Source organism: Mesitornis unicolor, unplaced genomic scaffold (genome assembly GCF_000695765.1).
Source record: "Mesitornis unicolor isolate BGI_N332 unplaced genomic scaffold, ASM69576v1 scaffold32468, whole genome shotgun sequence".
Classification (NCBI taxonomy): domain Eukaryota; kingdom Metazoa; phylum Chordata; class Aves; order Mesitornithiformes; family Mesitornithidae; genus Mesitornis; species Mesitornis unicolor.
The window spans coordinates 5,419-27,886 of record NW_010200323.1 but is presented as its reverse complement, the minus strand read 5'-3'; the positions used below and the strand labels follow the sequence as shown (position 1 = coordinate 27,886).

The following is a 22,468-nucleotide window of genomic DNA, read 5'->3' as shown; positions in this document are numbered from 1 at the left end:
GAATAGTCAATAACTGTGTACCAGGGAAGGCAAATCTACTGAAAAGAAAAACTAATTCATTTACTCCTGTGTAGAATTGGACATGAATGGACTTTTTTTCCTTCTTCTTCTTGTCCCAACCCGTAAGTGAAAGTCTGAAACCAGTTACAGGAGAGTTTATAGTTGAGATAGCCAGCTGGCTTCTTAGAAACCTTTAGTCTGACAAGGAACAAGAGTTTAAAGTGCTTGACTAATTGTGAGTTGCAGAATTTAGAGACCAATCTGACACTTGTTCGTATTGCAGCTTACTAAGGCAGCTCATCTGAATGCCTGGTGACATCCTTTAATGAGAAGTCTTACAAGGAATGTATCATTGTAAAAATGTGTCAGTCATAAGGACCTATTAGGTGTGTGTATGCTGAGAATAGCCTGTTCTCAGGAGGATCATGGAAACTTCAAGTTCAAAATAGTATTTTAAAGATTTTTTCCCCTTAAAAATAAGAATACTGACTTATCTTTAATATTAAAATGAGTATTGAGTACAATTTCAGACAATCAAGACCATGCAAACCACAGTTTGTCTTTAGTGTGTTCTTTTGTACGCAAGCGCTGCAGAGAGCTGAAGTTCTCTCAGTTGGAGCTGCCTAACTTGGGTGCAGATCGTTGCTGGGAGTTCGAGCATCACTGTTTAATGAAGTTTAGTCAGAGCTTAGCCTAATTTTAATTCATTTCAATGCCTTAGAGCTAGTGCTGAAACAAGAGATTTCTCATGTACTTACTTCTACTCCTAAAAGGAAAAAAAAAATTAATCAAGCCGTTTTCTGAAATCAGCATAATATTTATCTTTTATTTAATGTTGCATTAACATTTTGTTGTCCTTGTGTAACCTCTGGAATTAAAACATTAGCATTTAAACATGTGAACATTTTCTGTTTCCCCTGTTGCCTGCTGGCTGTTTCTGTGTGCTTTAGCGATAATCCTTTTCGATTGGTACAACCACAGGCCCACACTGTTCCCCTAGTACCTGCTCTGCGCCCATAGCAGACCTGCAGACTTTCTTCACCGGAGCGCTATTCCCTGGCGTCATCGTTCTGTAAATTAAAGGAATGGGCGTTCATGAGGGGGAAGGAAGAGCTTCAAGTAAGAATTGTATTTCTAAAGGACTTAAAGCTCTGATTGATCCCAAGCATTCAGCCAGCCTCATTCACCCTGGGCAGCCTCTCCCAGTCTCCCACGATGCAGAATTGAGGGGTTTTGGCTGGCATTGTGTGCACCGCGCTTTCCCACCCACTTCCTCTCCCGTCTCGCCCCAGCCTTCAGCCGTGCCTTCTCCGTAACCAGGCTGTTGCTATGGGACGAGCCCAGAACGAAGCGCTGAGCACCGCTGGTTAGCTCTAAAGGTGCTCACAAGGAACAGAAGTTATTTTGTTTGGGCTGTGCGGTTTTACACCACAGAGCAAATTGCGGTTGCTTTTGATGTAGTTTGATCTTTCCAGAAAAGTAGTGAGTGTACAGCCCAAAGGTTTAGCTGGCAAATCTAACCAAGTTAACTCAATTCTAGTCTTTTGTGGGGTACCTTAAACAGAGTGAAGTTTCTTTGTGTTCCCTTTCTAGATAGGTAAGACAACAGTTTTTAAAAATGTGGTGGTTCCTAAATGCTAATGTTTGCCAGGTCTGCAACGTAGAAAGATTTTCTTTTTAATCTGATGGAAAGACAGAACAGACCTCTGAGCACAAGGAAATGGAGCATTTCACTACTAATCCGATTCATCACTTCAATTTGTAAACGAGACCTCCAAACTGTCAGCCACGTCTTTGTATTTGCAGAAGACATTTCCTTCACTTATTCAGAGAGCATTACATGTCATTGTCATTACCGCACAGTGGCCCCTCTGGGCTGACTGAAAAGGTTCGCTAAGCACAAAGCGATGGGAGTTCCCACAGAGGTTTCTGTCTTTCTGTTGGAAATGTATAATCAACTACAGGGCTGGATTACAAATTGGGTTGGTGTTTTTTATTCTCTGGTACTAAATTCAGGAGTTCTCTACTCGATATTCTCCTAAAATGCTGTACTACAGAACAGACGCAACATTTATTTAAAGTGGGAAGTTGTGTTGTAAGTCTCTATTTGAGTCTCTGCCATTAATAATGCAACACTGGGTAATCAGTTCTCCTGCTTTATATTTGAAGATTATTATATAAAGCTTAAATTGCTGCTGTTACTTTCCTGGGGCAGAAAGGAGAACATTTTCTGCCTGAACTGCTGTAGGTTTTTGTTGTCTTGGTGAGATTCTGACCATGTGAGCACCAAGATGTGGTACCACTGAATAAAAATTTCCGCTAGAATGGGCTACTAACAACTTTCCTTGGCCACTCTGGGCACCACAGAGTCTCAGAGAAATTCAAATACACTTAATAGTCAGACCATCTGCCAAATTACCTTTTCCCAATCAAGTTAATTGGTTTGAAACAAGTCTTTGTAATAAAAGACAAATGGAGAGAAGGGACAAGTGGTCTGAGGAGGAAAAATGAAGAAAACTGTCATTGTTGCCAGGGCTGAGCATCAGACCACTGAGATCAGGCTTACGCCGATTTGAAACTCGTGTGATGCCCATGAATGCGCCAGTGCTGTTCCAGTTTGAAGGGAGCTACCCTGAGTTTCTGGAGTTACTAACCAGGTGGCTGGTTGTCTAGGCTGAAGCCTGGCAGAAGCCATTTGACTTTGAAATAATATGGGTTTTTTGGCTTCCAGGAGGAGTTCTGTTACCCGGTGGAGTGTCTGGCCCTGACGGTGGAGGAGGTCATGCACATCCGTCAGGTGCTGGTGAAGGCAGAGCTGGAAAAGTACCAGCAGTATAAAGATGTTTACACCGCTCTCAAGAAAGGAAAGGTAGGGCCAGCTCTGTGGAGGCTTCCAGGTTTTGGAGGGAGGCCGGTCACACGAGCCTCCTGTTTACACATTTGTTTCTTACTTGGTATTGGGAAAAAAGAAGGAATATCCACCAAATTCCCCCTAAATGTATAACACATGGCTCAGGTTCCTTGAATTATATGGTCACGAGGTTTAATATTGGAGAAATCATTAACTAATGCATTTTTTTCTGTAAACTGAAGATTGGGAATTGGTATTTACCAGTAGAAGCAGTGTCTTTTTTGCCCACTTTTGACTTGTGCTTCTTGCACACCTCCAGCCAGTGTATTTTGACCTCCTAGTGTATTTTACCTACAGGCCTGTCTGTGTCTAGTATGCAGATTTAATTTAAAGGTTTAATACATTTAAGGTGGAGTAGCAAGAATCTTTAAATGTGATTCCTTAGATTCAGCTGTTGCCTGTTGTCGGGACCTGTAAAGCTGAGTCATGAGCTTTTATTGTATCTCAAAGTAAGTTGATGCCTCAGTTAATTTGCACCACTATTAAAATTGTTCACGTTTCTTTCTCAGCAATTTTATCTAGCCTGACCTGAGTCTGTGGATCTCAGTATGGCATCTTTTGTTTGACGGCAAAACTTTTCATTGTTCAATGCCTTGCCTTCCTAGAAATGTTCTTAAGCTGTGATCCCCACCTCCTTTGAATAAACTGAATAGCTGGGATCTACTATCCCACTATAATGCAGGTTTTCCTCAAGTAAGATTGCTGTAATAGCTCTTTCCTGCACCTCCTCTGGCAAGTATATAATTTAGGTTAAAAATGAAATAAGTATTTCTAAATATGTGAAGATACAATTCTGGACCATTCTTTCCAATCTCAGAAGTGTGGACCCCAGAGCTGGATGTAGTCCTGCAACTGTGGTCTTGCTGATGGGTGAAGTGGTTATTGTGCAGGGCTTTGCCTAACGGTGTGGACTCCTCTGTTCTTCTTTTAGCTCTGCTTTTGCTGTCGAACAAGGAGGTTTTCCTTCTTTACCTGGTCGTACACTTGTCAGTTCTGTAAGAGGTAAATATTTAATCTCTGTTAATAAATGGGTACCATTTTAGAGGGGCAAATACTGATTTATATGTTAAAAACCCCAAAATGTTTCTGCTGCATGCTGTTGATTGCTTTTATTTCTGTAATAGTTGATGTTAAAAAACCATTATGCAAAGGCAGTTCCTTCCTGAGTGACAGAGTTGCTGCCTTGGACTGAAACTCCAGGTTAAAACTGCGAGAAACGCTCATTTGTTCTTCTGTGCCCACGGGAGAGAGATGGAATTTATTCAGACCCCTCAGTCAACAGGTCCATAATCGCTGTTGTTGGGGAAAACATTTCAAGGCAGTTTACCTTTTGGGTTATTTTGGGAATACTGGTGAGGGGAGAAGGGAAAAGGAATCATTAGCAGGAGGCAAGATGAAAAATTTCAGGCTGAGCAGTGATGCTAAGTCTGGAGATCTGTGGAATCACTGCCTTACTGTGCCACTTACCAACGGAGGTTCCTTTAGAGGAAAAACAGCTATTTCTTCTTTTTTTGCTGTTTTTTAATTTGGCTGTAATGCTGTTTAGCATTTCTCCTTGCTTTTGGCTTCATGTTCTGACTGAAGTTATTACACTGAAGAAGCTTTAAAAATAAAAACGTTTGTTTAAGGGGAGGATGGGGGAGGATTCGAAGTCCTGAAAACATTTTTCCCCGGTTCTTGATTTAAATGTAATTTTTCTAATGAAATGATTCATGCTTTTGCTTTCTTACACAGGCCTGTATGCTCACAGTGTTGCAAAAAAGTAAGTACACAAACTTATGGTTAGATCCTTTCTGAAAAGCTGTAATCTTTGTAATGACACCACATGGTCCTTCTGCTATCCTCGACAGATGCGGTTGCCATCAAAGCCATATTCTACTCTCCCCATCTTCTCACTTGGGCCTTCAACCTTGCAGAGAGGAGAGGGCTTTATGAGGCCAGAGAAGCCCTCGACCAGTCACCACCGGTCGCTGCGGAGCATGTCCAGGTGAGAAGCAACCCCAGCTCATGGGTACCCATTGCAAGTGCTTCCAAAGTGCTTCACGTTGAGTTATCATAAGATCACAGAGTGATTTGGGTTGGAAGGGACCTTAAAGATCATCTGGTCCAATCCTCTGCCATGGGCAGGGACACGGCACACTAGGCCAGGTTAAGAAGATGCTGTCTACCTGTTTTGTAGTCGTCAGTGTTTCTAATGCTTGTAGTAACTTCCCTGACACCTGAAAATCCGTGTCTCTTCCACTCATTGCTTTGGTTTACAGAAATAGCAATACTGTCAGCATGTCTTAAACCTTTTTCACTTTACAGGTGAAAGATAATATGAGTCTGGGACAATAGTATTTCTATAGCACCTCTGCAAAAATACCCTTAGCATGTCTTTTTCTGGTGCAAAGATAAAGATAAGATAAATCTTGCAGGCTGGAATCATCACTGAATGGGAATTCAGTAATGTCTTGCACTGATTTATCTTTTTTTCCCTAATGTTTCTGATTCTCATTTTCACTTTGACATTATCAAGCTATGAACTGGTTTTACATTTTACACACAGATGGTTGTCTGTGCTAATCTGAGAAATTAAATATAATAATCATTGTTGAGGTGATCTACAGCGTAAATAAATACTCTGCATAAATCCCTAGTGTTATGATGCTGTGTCAGATTAGCCAAATGCATCATTTCTTTATCAGTATTAGTAAGGTCAGTTTTGTTAAGGTAAACGTTACACATGCCCTCAGTTAGTGACCCTGCGATCTTGCTGAACCAGGCAGAAACTGTCCTTTCCCGTGTTCGGGCTCCTGGTGTCATTTGTGGGACAGGAGAAAGGACGATTTGAATGAAGACCGTTCTGATGTACGTTCTGATTGAGACTGCATTTGGAATATTGTGTTCAATTCTGGGCCCCTCAGTTCAAGGACAGGGAATTGCTTGAAAGAGTCCAGCGCAGGGCCACAAGGATGATCGAGGGAGTGGAGCATCTCCCTTATGAGGAGCGGCTGAGGGAGCTGGGTCTCTAGCTTGGAGACTTGAGGGGTGACCTCATTAATCTTTATAAATTTGTAAAGGGCGAGTGTCAGGAGGAAGGAGCCAGGCTCTTCTCTGTGATGTCCAATGACAGGACAAGGGACAATGGGAGCAAGCTGGAGCATGGGAGGTTCAACCTGAACATGAGGAAAAACTTTTTCACTGTGAGGGTTACAGAGCACTGGCACAGGCTGCCCAGACAGGTTGTGGAGTCTCCTTCTCTGGAGACATTCAAAACCCGCCTGGACGTGTTCCTGTGTGACCTAGTTTAGGTGATCCTGCTCTGGCAGGGGGGTTGGACTGGATGATCTTTCGAGGTCCCTTCCAACTCCTGAGATTCTGTGATTCTGTGATGTGCCATTTCCTGCAGGTGTCCCTTGGGGCCCGCTGCCGTGCTGCTCAATGACAGGTCCCACTCTTCTCCTTCCAGGTTGACCTCAAGGTCCAAATCTGTGGATAAGTCACAGGAAGAGTTTCCCAAAGAGTTAATGGAGGACTGGAGCACGATGGAGGTGTGCGTGGACTGCAAGAAGTTCATTTCGGAAATCATCAATTCAAGCCGGCGCAGCCTGTCTCTGGCCAACAAGCGAGCCAGGTTAAAAAGGAAAACACAGTCCTTCTACATGTCATCACCGGGAACCTCCGAATACTGCCCCTCTGAGAGGACTATCAATGAGATCTGAGCCTTGTGCCTTTTCCTTTGCTTTCGTCTTCATGAGGTCACCGTCCATGAGCGAGGTCACTGAAACTGGATTACCATGCCGAAACTGGATTACCATGCCGTTGCTTCATTTCACTCGAAACTGGATTACCATGCCGTTGCTTCGTTTCACTCGACTGGCTTGAATTCGCATTAGATCGCGGGATTTCCTACTCCAGCAGTTCCCAGAGACACAGAACGCCGTGTTCAGATCTGCGCAGAACTATACGCAACGGGCCAGCTGCTAGCACTGGGAGAAAATCGATCGTTTGAAATCGTTGCCTCTTTTGTATGCGTGCGTTGAAACTAGAAAGCCTTTTTTTGCTTTCAGTCCTTTTTTAACCATGCTTCGAATCATTTTTCAGGAGATGAGCTGAAAAGAGAACGTTTAACAGAGAACCGAACCTAGCAAAGTGTCAGTGTTAGCACAGAAGCTCTTTGTCCGTGTCTCAGGGGCCATTTTCCTGAGCTGCTGTACTTTTCAAGCCTTAGTGTCCTTCCAGGTGTCTCCTGAGCAGGTTTTAGCCGTTTACTTCCTCTCTTGAATGTATGATGACGACTACTGGTAGCAGTGGATTTTAGTAGTAGGCAGAGTTGTACAGTTTATGGGGAAGGATGGGAAATAAGGGAGGCTTCGAATTTTAACTGAATACCTGTAAAGTTGTTCTCGTGGTTCCTCAGAGGAAGCGGTGGGCGAGGTGTACATTTGTATTATAACGGAGCACACAAGTACTGCTATGGTTGTGTCTGACAGCATATCCACTGACAACCCCATTTTTTCTGGGGTTTCTGAGTTGGCTGTAAAAATTCGCGTTCTGCTGAAATTTGGGACGGCGCTGTCTCAGATTGGGAGCAATCTCTCCTTTTTTCTTTAATCTCTTTTCATTCTTTTTCCCTTTTGAATTCACTCACAAAAGCGTGCTAACCTGGTTGTTCAGAAGGTCCAGCAACGTTACCTTAACTGACATCTCATGCTTTTTTGCACTTCTTTTTATATTCAAAATACTTTTTTTTTTTTAAATTCAGGCGTAGCCAGAGTTTAGTCAGTAATCTGGGGCCAGATCCGTTTGGTATTTAAAGACAAGCTAACATAGCCAAGTTATTAATACTTGAAAATCAACTACTGTAACTTTTTCACAAATTTTTTAATACCCTGAGGCGTATTTAATATCTATATAGCAGTGTATTATAGAACGAGATAGCAGAAAAGTTTCAGATCTATTTATTAACATTTCTATACTTCGAATTAATGAGAGATACCTCAGAACTGCTCCACAGTAGCTGGCACTGGATTTCCGTAACATAATTTGAAAGTTGTACTAATCAAAACAGATTCTCCTGTCCAACCCTTGTGCATTGAAAAGCCCAAGAGAAGGCAGCCTGCCCCGCCAGCCCTACTAAGGCACCATGTGGAGGCCCTGGGGCACCGGGGGTGCTTTTGGCTGCCGTGTGGTATCTGGGCTCTGGTCCCATTTCTGCCCAGGGGAACCAGGCTTCCCCATCAAAGTGTATTTGCACGTTGCAGCCTTCGGAGCAGCTGCTCATATCATATCTTTTAAGGTGATTTGAAAAGCACATGCAAACGTCTCCTTAGACCTTCCCAAGGACTCATCCATCCTTATTTTTCTTTAAACGCCCCCTTGGAAAATGAGAATTTTTGCATATGCAGGGCTCACTGAAATAATGGGTTTGGTTGTTTTTTGAACCAATGCGAACAGGAACAGCAGGGCCCAAGGCAAACTCCCCCTCAGCTGTCCTGGCCCTGTCCTCAGGGTACCTCTGCAAAAGTGTCCTGGATGTTAAAGCACTGGAGCACTGGTGTGAGATGAGGACGGAGGCTTGCAGGAGGTGAGCAGCACAGATTTGAAGGTCTGCTCTTGCTGGAAGGGTGGCTTGATCTCAGTCACATCAGCACTTTTTCTTGTTTCTGTGCCAAAACCAGCCCATGTGTTTGCTGCACAGTGCATCAGGAAAAGTAGGCTGAAAGAAATGCAGGAGATCTCACTTTGCATTTCCCCTGTCGTTGTTACCATAATTTTCTCCTGGAAGTGCCCCAGCCGTGCATTACAATCGCTCAATCTTCTGCTCACAGTCCTCTTCCCCGGCCTCCTCAAGCCCCTGAGGTGCAGGGTATCCAGCACATTTCTTTCCCCCTTTGTGAGGGCCGCAGGACGTTGCGGAGCAGGCAGGACCAAGGACTAAGAAAACCCTGAGTGTGGAAAGGACAGCGAGTCCCTCACAGCACACCTGTGCCATCCACAGCCTGTGCCCCCCCGGGAAAGCAGCTGAGCTTTGGAGTCCAGCCTTGCCCTCCCGGGATGGCCACCAGCCCTTGGCTTGGGCCAGGCCCTGCCGTGCTAAGCATGGCACGAACGCCAAACACTGCAGTGGTTGTACGAACTGTGCTGTGTGACCCACACAGAGCTGCCCTGGGGCAGTGCCTGGACACCTCCCCTTTGCCCTGGGGAAAAAAAAAAAACAACCCTCGGGGCTGCTGGCAAGGGCTGTGGCAAGCGCCAGAAAACGTGGTGGGGAGGGCTGCCTCCCCCTTCCCTCCGTCCCTTCCTCTCTGCCCCAGTTGCTCCGCATTATCCTGGCGTTTGGTTGAGCAGCGGGGCTGGTTTGGCAGGCGCAGCCCGGGGGAGCTCCGTTGCCTGGATCTCCGTGGCGTGGGTTATTTTTAGCTTCCCATCTCGCCGCTTGCGCTAGCATCCCAAATCCGCTGCAGCCATTTGCCTGCGTCCCTGCAGTGCTGCCCAGCATGTCCTAGTTACGGGCTGAACTTCACGTCACAGGATGAAATCAGAAGCTTGTAAATATGTGTAATATATTTATTAATATTTAGGAAGCCTCCATCAATCATGCAATGGGAATTGGCTTTCCCATGGTGTTTTAAAAAGGAAATGAGTCTTATTTATCTGTGTGTTGGCTATTACCTTTCTTAGAGTTAACGCTTTCAGCCCCCAATACGGTTTGCACTCCATAGACATTTTAGAGTGAATTACTGCTGAAAAGAACACGGGACTAGCACAGTGAGCTCCCTTCCCTGGAGTTTTAAAATTTATATATTTTTTTTAGCTCTATTAACATGCCCAAGGTCTGATAAATATATTATAGGAGAGCCAAGGAGTTAAAAATGCCACTGGCAGCATCAGTCGTGTTTTGTACATGAATTGTGGAGAATGCAAAGCCAGCTCTGCCTCACATGGCCGTGGAGGAAGCGAGCAGGCGTTGCTGCAGCTCTCAAACCCGACCTTTCAGATGTTCATGGTGACAGCAGCGTTTTGGGGGGTTGTTGTTTTTTTCCCCTTTCCCCATTATTTCCTTTATACAGGGAGGGGCGTTACCTGGCGAAAATAAAATGCCTTTCTGTTATAGCCCTTGTCTGTGTTAATTATTCATGTGGAAGCTGATTTAAAAGTTGCATCTCTCCTTTTCTTCTTCATGCTGTTACAGTTTTGTAAGATCAGTCAGACGTTTCTTTTGACAAAAAATTGTTAATGAAAATGATTGAATAACAGTTGAGCACTGGCTGGGCTGCGTGAACAGATGGAAACACGTGGAAGTACTCTCAGAATAGCAATAAAACTGCTCATGTAACCCCCGTGACGCAATGAGCTGAACACCCGGTCGTGGTTGCCAGCCAAGCCCCTCAGTTACCAGCAGTGATGGGCTGTGGCTGGGGCCCACTCACCCTGCGTGTGGCACAGGCGTTGGGAAATCTCCATCCCTCATCTTGGGGAGAGGAATGCTGGCAGTCTTTTGGGGAGGTTTTTGATTGTCTTCAGTTTTTAAACCAGAGGTGGAGAGAACATTTCTAGCACAACTATTACGTTGTTCTCTCTCCTCTTTCAAGGTCCCTTCTCCCCAGGCTGGTTCAGCATCAGCTTCCACAGTTAGTTTCTGGCTGCATGCTCCATAGGTTACAACTGATGTAGAAGCTCCAGCGTTAGAGCCCTGATTGCAACCTTCATGCTTAACCTCATCCAGCAGCTCTGTCCATCTTCTAGGAATGTCTTTCTTACAAGCTCAGTCTCATCCATGACACAGTGACAGCACACAGGCACGGGGGAAAAGGTGTGACTGTGCGCTCTGGTGCTACAGCGTATGGATTATGTTAATGCCACCATAAAATTTTGTAGTGTTTCCATGTTGGTAACTTGGAGCTGCTCTGGTTTATTTCTTCTTTTTCTGTCTGTATGTATCTTAAGGTCAATCTGAGAATGTTTATGAATATTGATTCCAGCTATAAAGATCTGTTTTGTTGTTTCTGTCTGACTTTTACTACCGTGTTTCACATTTTTTGGGTACCTGAAATTACTGTTCCCCAGAATTTCCAGGTAGGAGCGCCACAAGAGAGGGGCACTAGCTCAGTCTGCTGTGATACACAAAGACTCTGAACCTGTTTCCTGACAGGAAAGCGTGAGTTCCTGAGCGTTGTCCTCATGGCAGCTCAAAATCCCAGGTGTGAGGGGAGAGCAGCACCCACAGGCTCCAGCAGCCCAGCCCAGGGGAGCCCACTGCCCTCCCTGCCGCCTTGTCTTACCACTGAAAAGCCCCGGAGCTGCTCAGTGGAACAAGCTGTGAGCCTTCCCATGCCCCAGGGTGTCCATCTGCAAGAACAGGAACTGCAGCGTGGTTACAACGGTTTAAAGGATTTTGAGAGCTGCTGACAGAGAGATCTCGAGTGCTCAGTGTCAGAGCTAATGGGATCCTGCATTGCAGGTTTCCATCAGCTTTCAGCACTGGAAAGCCATCAGCATCACTGCCAGGTGCACCCGATTCCAGGCAGCTGAAACTTGGTGACACTTCAACAAGCAAAGGTTTGAGAATGAACTTTACCATGGTAGCCCACACTGCATGAATGTTATAGGGCACAATCAGGAGGTGGCACTAAATTTATAGTTATCAAATAGACACAGCAGCTTTGCTTGGTTTTCTACACTAATCTGCAATTCAGTAACTTTTTGGTTTCTTCTCTGGTGGGGCTGATTTGCAGCAGCAGTTCCTGGCTGGCCCCAGAGTCAGATACGCAGGAGCCTGGGCTCCGTGTCCTGAAATAATGACAGAGGCTGCTGCAGACTGCAAAGGTTGTCAAGGTGGGTTTTGTAGAACAGCTCTAGAGGAAGCCATTTGGAATATTTCTATGGCTAATACAGAAATACGTTTTTCAGCAGATGCTCTTTCGAGGTGGCAGGCTACTTAATGTACAGTCACAGCTGGAAAGGACCTGTTCGATCATTAACCCATTTGATCAAAAAAAACATGCAAGTGCAAAAAGGTGAGCATCTGGTAAGAAAAAAAGACATTCTTGGCACCTCCCATGCCGTTGTAGCGCTTACATGAAGCTCCAGGTCCTCCCTGTGTTTCTCACCAGAGCCAGGCCAGTGCTTCCAGTGGGACCCAGCAACGCTTTGGTTTTTGCAGAACGGGGGTTGGCCAAACACTGCAGCGTGGGACGGTTAAACTGGATTTCAGGGGCTGCTAAATCAAGAAGCAAAGGACATGGGCATGAGTTGGTGCAACTTCTGCAGAAATTTGGCTTCTGAAGTTTGGTGGAAATAAGCACCAGTTAAGTTGACACGTGTATACAGAGAGAGGCTGCATTCCTGTGGCCCAGCTCACAGGACAGGTAGAGGCCAAGGCCCAGCTTTGGCTTAGACGTTCAAGATGGGCTCAGTTCTGTTGCAGGGGCTGGTGGCTACATTACCTGTGAATTATTAAGCACAATGAAGATACCCTGAGGAAGGTATTGGAGCTGTATTTCTCTTAAAGCTGGTTCCTCCCTGCCAACCCTCTCCTTTAACAAAGGAAAGGAAAATAAAATCCCAATCAGGAGATGCACTTTTTGGACATGAACAGGCCCAAAGCACAAACCCTTCCCCTTCCAACTTCTCCTCCTCCTGTGCTGTCACTGCGCCTGTACCGTCCACACAGCTTCAAGTACACCCGGGGCATCACTCTACCAGAGAAAGGCAATAGAATTGTCTTCTGCTTGTTTTCATGTTCTGTGGTACTGAAATGCAGTCTCTTGTTTATGCGTTATTAATAAAAACTTCTTTAAAATGGCAGTACCTGGCTCTCCCTTTCTTGCACTAACTGTAAAGACAGCGAGCATCATCTCCTACAAAGCACAGCTGGTAAGGGCATGTTCCGCGTTGTCTGCATAGGCAGAGCCCTGAACCTTAGCTGCTGCAGATACTAAATTTTAAAAAATATTACCGAAGAGTAAGAAGGGGAAATATTGCACCAGCAAGGCCCCAGATTAGGAGCCCTTACTGATGATTTTACTTGCAGGTGCCTTCCAATAAAATGAGAATCATACCTCAGTCATTAAGAGAACAGGACTTGTGGTTCACAAAAATGCCTTTTCACTGTGTACATTCATAGGAAAAGCTTGCCCTGCCTCCTGGAGCTGCGATTAAAAGGCTGCCCCACAACCTGCAGGATTCTGAGCAGTGGCAAGGAGTGCTGGTGGGGTAAAAATACCATTTCTTAGATAGATAAGGTCTTACTTACAAGGCAAGGCTGATCATTTTAGATGGCTCATCCCTGTTTTACTGCAAAATGAAGCAGTGCCAGATGCAAATGGGAGTCACCAGTTCAGGCACAGGAGACCCCCCTGCAGAGCTTTAGACCAGTAGAGTGTGTGGCTTACAGTGAGCTCCAGGGAGCCTGGTTCTGGGTCCTGTTGCTTACCCAGCACAGACCAACACAAATTTTTCTACATCCTTCCCTGAAAACCAACAGCCCATTTTATATTACAGCAGTTACACCCAGAAGTGTTTTGGTTTTTTTTTTAAACCGAAGATGTCATTTATTTAAGATAGCACCACAGTGTACACAGACACTTCAGAGTCCTGCCTTTCACAGCTTACAATCTAGGAAGATGCAAGAACAGGAAAGGTGGTACCCACTGCTCCACCTGAAGATTTAAATGAAAAGTGTCGCATCAAGGAATGGCACCGGTCATCTTAGTGCTACGTTACTACATCATCACGTACATCAATGCCTGGTGTGTGCTATACATCAGTTCCTGATACATGCCAAGTGCTGCCGTTCAGTGCCTTTCCTTGCGTTAAGTCTTTCAAGAATACTGCAACTTACCCTAGGATTGCCCCTTTCCCCAGCAAATGCGATCCTTTCCCCTTGTGCCTGCTGAGCGGATGGGGAAAAGAAGAAAGAAGTATGGGTGAGCATGGGGGTGACACGACATACTGGCACAAGGGCAGGGCAGAAAAGAAAGAAAAATAAAAGGCTAGTCTGCACAAACCTGATTATACACCAGACAATTTGATTACACTGATTCAAGTTAATGCCTTTTGATGCGAACATGAGCCTGTCTGTGTCAGCAAGAAAAACAGACATCAACCAGAAGCCAGAGTTTACCTCAAGTTTAGTGTCTTCAACATCTTAAAATCCTTCAGGGTCAAGAGCTAACATGCCCAGTTTGCCACACTCAGGAAACCACCGCTGCCACCTTCTCCCACTGTTTCCCCTGCAGGCAGGAACCAGCCATCCCCAGCTCTGTCCTTCCTCAGCTGGGGTGTGTGACACAGCTGCAGGTACTGGGCAGGGTGAGTGGCCAGACCTCTGACCAGTCTGGAAACCCGATACACTGGCACTCGATCCGTACACCCAAACCATCTCCCCACATATGTACCCCCTACTCCCTCTCCTTTGACTTGCAACCTAATGGCTGAGAAACACTGAACTCCAAGCCTCAGTGGCTTAAACAGCAGCAGTGAACAACCTTCCTCCTCCAACACACAAAACTCATTCTATTTTCAACTCTCAAAGTGCAGAATTCATATTCCAAATGGCACTTGCTACCTGGTAATCAGCATGAGTACAAATGCTGAGCTTTCTTCTGCTTGGTCCCTAGCGCTTCAGGACCTTCCAAGTTAATGAGTGTTGACTTAACACCATTTCTGCTTTATAATTTTTTCCTTCTGTGTACCTGGCTGTTTCTAAACCAATCCAAAAAAGCTACAGCCCCCTGGCTCCCACAAGCAGCCTAACACTTTCCCCTCACATGCAGCTTTCTGTCTTTGACAGACACTTCAGCCGATGCACATGACGTAAAACTGACTTCAGAAATACTTATCAGCCATTTCCAGCAAATAAAGATGGATGACTTTCCCAAGGGAAGGACCAAGATAAGCAGTTCCAAAGGTAGGGGTTTTTTTAGCCCCACGGGTCAACTCAGCCTAAAACAGTGGCAGAACTGGAGGGGGAAAAGTGCTTCAAAACCAGCGTTATGCACAGCAGGCCTGAATATCCAGCTATAGGTCCCATCAGATCCTGTGGAGAAGTCACATGGTCCAGGGAGAAGAAGGATGGGAGTCCTGTATGCAAACTAGATGGGCAGAGCACAGAAGAGTGAATGTGTCCAGGAAAGCTCATGGGAAATTAAGAATCACTTCATCTGCTAAACACTGGAGCCTACCTGGTCCCAGTGTGACCACTGCCTGCCAGGTCCTTTGTACACACTGGCAAAATGAGAAATCACAGAATCACAGAATATTAGGAATTAGAAGGGACCTTGAAAGTTCATCCAGTCCAACCCCCCTGCCAGAGCAGGATCACCTAGACTAGGTCACACAGGAATGCGTCCAGGTTGGTTTTGAATGTGTCCAGAGAAGGAGACTCCACAACCTGTCTGGGCAGCCTGTTCCAGTGCTCTGTCACCCTCACAGTGAAACAGTTTTTCCTCATGTTCAGGTTGAACCTCCTATGTTCCAGCTTGCACCCATTGCCCCTTGTCCTGTCATTGGACATCAGAAAGAAGAGCCTGGCTCCTTCCTCCTGACACTAACCCTTTACAAATTTATAAACATTAATGAGGTCACCCCTCAAGTCTCCTCCAAGCTCATCCAGTTGGCCTCAGCCCATTGATTCAGCCTATCCAGGTCCCTCTGCAGAGCCTTTCTACCCTCGGGCAGATCAACACTCCCTCCCAACTTAGTGTCATCTGCAAACTTACTGCAAACAGTCCCCTTACAGGAAGATCAATAAGCCCAGAGATGCAGGAGTGTCACCTGCCCCAAGGACAAGGTGAGAAGCAGCACCACTGTCTGGCAGCAGAAAGAGGCAGCTGGGTGATGGAACTGGCCTCTTGAAGAAATGAAGTCTTTTTCCTACTCAAAGGTTCCCCACTTCCATTTAGCCCAGAGAAAAGCAGAAGAGGGCAGAGCCCAAGCAGGCAAGGTGCTGATCCATGGCGAGTGAAGCAGCAGACAGGTTGGACAACCAAGCATCCAGCAACAGAGTTCCCAAGTAGCCCAAAATGTGAAGAAGAAGCAGCCCAAAACCAGTGGGGAATTAAACGGAAAGGAGATGCTGCAACACAAGCAGGCAAAGGTTTGTTTCTGGAAGAAGGAAACAAAGTGCAAAGAAAGGACTCCAGCAAACTTGAGAGGTAACTGGTTCTGACCCTAAGGTGTGGCAGAGGAGTTCAGCTCTAGACAGAGTAACAAAACCTGTGGTGACTTTTCTGGGACACCAGCTGGTGCTGGGAGGAGCTATAAGCAAGTCAATTGGCATTAAAACAACACTAAGCAATTATTTCAAATCTGATGCAAGAAGCAGCTTTGGACAATTAGTCTTCCAAACCAAAGCAATACATGAACATCCCCAAAGACTTTTCTACCTCTGCCCCCAACAGTTGCATTATCATCATCTCCACGTATGGAAACGCTGTAGCACAGGTTTCCACATGCACACACACACTTACTCATCTTTTCCTTTCATTCACAGAGCTCTGCCACCGCTGCACTCCCCTCCCTAGCAGAAGACCACCAGGAGCTAGGACATCTTCTGCATTCTTTATCCAGGAAGCGGCAGCACTCCTCTGAGCAGCACAACTGACCTGCACCAAAGCTATCCAGCGTATCTTCCGGAAAGGAGCTGCTATCAGCCTTCGAGCTCCAAGTTTCTGTTCCAAAATAAAAAAGGCTTTAGGTCCATACAAAAAGAGCAATGTAATTATTAGCTACTCATTTAATTGCTTTCAACTAATATATCTATATTTTAAATTAATTCATTATGACCATGTAGTTTAACAAGACTATAGCTACACCCAAATTAGTTTCAAACTAACCAGAATACGAACGCTGAAATTTCCCTTAAGCTACAGACACTTTAAAATTACCAGATCAAAACAGTGACCAACATTTTGCTCTTCTAGTTTTTTAGAAGTTACTCATGCTCATTAACAGCTTGCTAAACACACGCTTGCCACTTCAATGAGTAAACACTCTTGCAACATTTATTTCACTTTGTGTGCACACCAAAAAATAAGTTCAAATGCCCTGACAGAGGGCTGTCTAAGAAACGTATACTAAACCTGGACCGAAAAGGAAATTTGGTGAACATCAGACAAGGCTAGGACTGTTACCAATACATACTTATGCACATTTCTGCAGTTACTGGAGTGTTTTTCCAGAAAATCAGAAGCATTTAAAATGATCCTAAACCTATTTTGTACCAATGTGGAAAAGTGTTGAAAAAAGACAGTCGCACTGGTAGTCAGTAGTTAGTAGAAAGCACTCAAAAAGAAGAGTCCATTTGTTTTTCTTGTATGCTTGCTTTCTCCATCCAGAGCATGAAAAGTACATGTTCTTGAAACCTTACCCTTTGGATTTCAAATTTCCTACTTATTTCTTGTTTCAGCTCTTCTGATTATTGCCTCAGTCTCTCCTTCAGTTAAGACACGATGTGAAGAGCAAAGACCAGTGGAACAGCACAGTCTCTTCATTCCAGTAGCCTACAAGTACCCTTCTTAGAGATGAGTAAGAGAAGTATTTTCCAGCACCTTCCAGGAATTACTACTCCTCTCCTCACAGGGAGGAGAGGAACTAGGGCAGGTTAATAAATATGAAAATAAATTACACCTCTCTCCCCACCAAAAAACTGGTTTAGGCTATTAACATCAATAGAAACTTTATCTTTCTTTGGATACAAACATCTAAGAGGTAAAGTACCTGTGTGTCATGTTCAGGCAGCACATTTAAACAACAGAGGGAAAGTCAGTACCACACAAGTTTCAGCTTTTCAGGATGATCCTCTAGATGATATGGTAGAATTAGATATCTATGTGCTGACTCATGTAGTTCCCTTTAAGTGGTTGTAAGACACAATCAGATTACAAAACAGACAAAATTCAGTGCTCTAGTACCTATGAGCCCTTCACAGAACAAATATTCCCATGGAAAACCCTTAATACCACACATGCATTCTTTTCAAGTTTGAGTACAAAAAACCGAGATGGTGTAAATATAACATTCTCTCTCTCTTTGTTATAAAAGGCACATTTAGGCAGTTTTAAACGTGCTAAATGTTGTTTCCAGTGTTAACAATAAATTGTTTAAATGAAAAGAGCATCTGCAGGAGGTCAATTTAATCTTCAGTAGGCAACAGGAGCTGCTGTGGAGATGACGGATGAGGTTACTTTTCCATTGTTCCAATATTCTTATAAATATAGGAAACCTCTGCAGATCAGCCTTGGAAGGGAGATCTACAGAGCAGTCTGCAAAAGAAAACTTTTCCGTCAGTTACTTGGTATTTTTTGCTTTATTTTTCTGTAGATGCCGCTGCCATGGCTGGTTTAATGCCCTCACGCGTTGACTTCAGATCCTCCAATTCTGTGTTTAGTTTCCTGATCACCCACTCCAGGGCATCCCGACCCTGCCAGAAAAATACTGGAATTTAGGACCAGAACAGATATACCACCACTGCTCACATTTCTATAGTTTTTTCCTCTGTCAGACATGAGACTTGTTTTAAAATTAATTCCATGTCCTGCATAGTTTGATACCAGATTATGTTCATAATTTCTGAGCATCTTCTTATGGAAGCTTCATTGTAAAGGCATTTGCTTAACCCGTAGGCAAGAAGTAAATGCAATACTGGTGTGAGCTTCCAGTAGTGCACCAGGGCAAAAAGCCTGATTCAGCAGTTACGTTCACTTATGCAGGAGTACTGCCGTTTGCACTGTCTGCTGCTCCCACCACCCAAAGAATATCAGTAAATTTATACCAAAATCGAGATACTGTTCTCAGATTCATTAGTCAAGCTATATGGACAGTTTTTGAGAAGATCCTGGACAAAGAAAGTCGTCCCAGTGTGCTTTGATGTAGCAACTAACTGATTAGATCTCTAGCGGGAGTTCAGAGATGGACTCACACTGAGTCCTATATTCATGCACAGCCATTTTTCAGCATAGAAAACAGACTAATTGGGAGGCTACAGTCACACCTTTTGTATCAAGGCAGAGCCTCTCTCTGTTCAGTTCTCACAATGGGAGTGCCTCAAAGCCAGGCACTGACAGCCAATGCTTTAGTAAAAGCTGAGGAATCCAACAAAGGAAGTAAGTCAGTCAAAAATCTTTTGTCTTATGAAGGCTGTAGCAGCTGCACCTCAGTAACCACAAGACGAACACACAGCTGCAAAATGACACCAAGAAAATAAAGAGAAGCACTTTAACCAAACAAAAGTGCAAGATTTTAGAGCTCCACAATCTCAGAATGACAGCTTTTGCCAAAACAAGCAGATGTGTTCAGACCAGGAAAACACCAGGCCTTTTTTCACCTAAAGAGAAGCCAAGGGACATTCACCTCTATTACTCTATTAAGAATAAGAAGTACAAACAGTGGAGAGCAGTAACTGGGAGCCACGTGGCTCTGGCCATGTCTGAAGGAGTTCTGGAGATAAAGGGTCTGAGCTCAAAACATTGTTAAGTCTTCAGGAGAGCTATGGTCAGTGTTCAAGCCCTCTGCAGAGACTGAGGGAAAGGAGGGGAACGCTCTTCTACTCACACAGAGTTTTTGTTCTGAACTACGATGTGCTATTTTTTTGCATGCATTACAGGTGATAAAGTGAAAAAAAAACCTCAAAGAGTGTCCAGAACCTGCTGTTGTCTTTTATAAGCCACTAAGAACAAACAAGAATCTGCATAAACAGCATTGAAAACTTAAAAAAAAGTCAAAATAAAACCCACACATGTTCTTGAAGGATTTTTTCTGAAGCTAGAAACATACTCTGGAATAATATCAGAAGCCCAGTTCCATGCTGCAAAGTGTATCCTATTAAAAGAAATAAAGTTTGACTCTGAATAAGAGCATATTTATCTCAAGACCCTCACAAAGTTCAGTGAAGGACTAACTCTGTGAATAAACACTAATTGCTATGGCTGCACTGGCATGCAGTTCTTAACCTGAGAAAAGTCATCTATGTAGCATAACAAAGTGTTCAGCTCTTGGCCAGGCTCCGAAAGGAGTATTCAGCGCTATCCAGAATTACCTCAAGAACTAACATGTTTAAGTTAACTTAGTTCAAGATATGTCTTTAAAAAATACTAACAATATTCAAGAAAGCATGATGTAAACTGTCCAGTTTAAGTATGGGTTGCTGAAAAAAATCCTTAGAAGAGTATGATTGAACTTCTGAGTTCCTTCCATTAGACCACTAACTCGACCATGCTTCAGCATGCTTCAGCAGGTGACAACTTCCACTGACTCCACATCCTGTGCAAGACCTGGGACCACCAGCATGAAAGCACCCAGACAAGAGTAGGCTACTGCATAGCAACAAGCTGTAACTAGCCATGAATTAGCTGAGTGGAGAGCTCCATAAGGAAAAAAGCAGGGGGAGAGAGGGGGAATCATCTTTTAGTAAACACACATTTGGATATTTAAAAGTCAGGTTAAAATGTCCTCTCTTAGGTGACAGAGGCACAGACAACTAAGTAAGACAGCAACAGCTTAGATTTGTCTAATTGCACAAAGAAGACTTGTCAGAAAGTCAAGCACCTTTGATTTAGAAAATGCTCAGTAGAAAAATACTGAGATTCTTTTCAGGCCCTGACTATGAAACAGCTGGGTCATAGTGTTTTAGTTGATGGATCTGTTGGTAAGATTAAAAAAAATAAAAGGTCATTACATTCAACTGGAGTACCAAGATTATTTCCTTCAGCTTTTGAGACTACATAGGTCTGCAGGTTTCCTTAGACCAGCATACACTACATACTGTACTTTGCAGCCAAGAATAAAGTCATGATACTGGCAAGGAAGACTTCAGGAATATTCTGCACAGTACATTATGTTACCAAATCTTAATCAGATGCAAAGCCTCCAAGTACTGTAGCACTACCCAGTTACCAAAAAAATCTGACAGAGGATTGATCTATACAGTTTCATAGTGTACAACAAATTCTGCAGCAAGTCATTAAGCAAGCACATTCATAACCAAGCATGCATACTATATTAGTCTTTATCGCATATGTTAGCAGTATGACGTGTTTGGCAGACCAAATGCTGCATATGAAGATTTGCTGGTAGAGCTTAAGTGACTGATAAATGCTGAGCCTCAGTAGGTAACGTTTTCCAGAACAACAGACATAAAAGCTTAGTGGAATGAGAAAGTAAAAGCAAACACTCACAGCATACACTGATCTCAAAATAAGCAGTGTACAAAACCCCTATTCTTAACTAGGAGAAGCAGCATAATAGATTTTTTCTTTCTCTGAGGACTCCTATTAGTTGAAGCATAAGCCAATACAGGAATGACAGAGACAGGCTACACTGACTAGTGGAAGGAAAACAGTCTGCACAGAGGTATCACAGAGGCAAGTACATTCAGTTCTCTCAGCCTGAAAGTCAGATTTTTTCATGGTCACATCGCTTAAAGGACACATCACTACTGAAATGAATATAACTACAAGAGCATTCTGACAGTTTCCAACTTTGTATGGATTTCCACAGAAGTTCACAGAAGGGCAACAATATTCCTCAGGTGTAAGAAAAGCAAATACAAGTCCACTATGCAAAAGATTACCCCTGTTAGGCAATCTGTTTCAAGAAATCAATTCTATATCCTAAGAATACAATTCTGTTTCATTTTTATAATGCCAATTCCAGTCACTAACTAATTTATTTATTTCTTCAGGTACCAGTTTTATGTTCTGAAATGACAGAAACCAGGACCAGATCAAGCACTCGGTTCACGTGCCCAGCTATCTGCAGCCATCATTCCACCTTCAAACCATTGCAATAACGTGTGGCACAAGACTCGACTGCAAGAAGCTGGTTCTCCAGTGGCATAAGCACAGGTTAATGGGTCTAGCCTAGAGCTGACCTACACTCACTCTGCAACTGCAGTGTAATGAACATGTTTGCCATTCCTGTATGCAATGTGTATCAAACATACATGCAGGTTAATTTATGAAATTCACATGACAACAATCCATGCATATATTTGCTAGAAAGCTGAAATGCTGTACCAAGAAGAAGAATGCTGGCATTACCACTAGTTAGTACAAACTGTAGATGTGGAGAACTGCTAGCTTAGAGCGCTTTCAGAATTTTGAATTATCCACTCAATAGCATCCCACCCCTAGAGTAACACAAAAAAGATTTACAACATATGGCAAATGATTTTTCAATCATCATTACAAATAATAATGCCTCATCTGCCACATCTACCTTAGGGCAAAACCTCAATAATTACTTCCTATTTCTTCAGAACAACAAAACATTCTTCAGCAACTTTCATTAAGTTTAAGAGGGGTGCCAAGAGCACAGAAGCACAGCACACAAGAGCTAGTAATAGCAGAGTAGGTTACTGGCTAGCAAAGAAAGGGCTGGTAACAGCACATACAAATTCCTGCCAATTTCAAAATCTCTAAAGAGACACTTTGGTGAAACACACAGGACAAGAAGGACTTTTTGATTTGCAAGCAGCTTGTGAGCCAGCGTGCTCCCTGAAAATGGCAGTACAGAAGAACAACCTTTAAAAGAAATTGAGCTCTCACACAGGTAACACCTGAACAGATACCA

General features: G+C 43.9%; 2 protein-coding genes across 2 annotated transcripts in view; one reads left to right on the top strand and one right to left on the bottom strand.

Moving 5' to 3' along the window:
* The window catches only part of SPIRE2 (spire-type actin nucleation factor 2), a gene marked incomplete at its 5' end in the record, with an annotated part of 67,438 nt that extends 60,823 nt beyond the window's left edge, over positions 1-6,615 (top strand). The window contains 5 exons of the mRNA XM_010189719.1: positions 2,732-2,869; positions 3,843-3,913; positions 4,646-4,673; positions 4,762-4,898; positions 6,363-6,615. Coding sequence (XP_010188021.1) covers positions 2,732-2,869; positions 3,843-3,913; positions 4,646-4,673; positions 4,762-4,898; positions 6,363-6,615 — 627 coding nt within the window. The remainder of the gene's footprint in view (positions 1-2,731; positions 2,870-3,842; positions 3,914-4,645; positions 4,674-4,761; positions 4,899-6,362) is intronic.
* Positions 6,616-17,871: 11,256 nt separating this feature from the next.
* Positions 17,872-22,468, bottom strand: part of LOC104544763 (protein slowmo homolog 1-like) — a gene marked incomplete at its 5' end in the record, with an annotated part of 7,686 nt that continues 3,089 nt past the window's right edge. The window contains one exon of the mRNA XM_010189718.1: positions 17,872-18,320. Within this exon, the coding sequence (XP_010188020.1) occupies positions 18,207-18,320 (114 nt within the window). The remainder of the gene's footprint in view (positions 18,321-22,468) is intronic.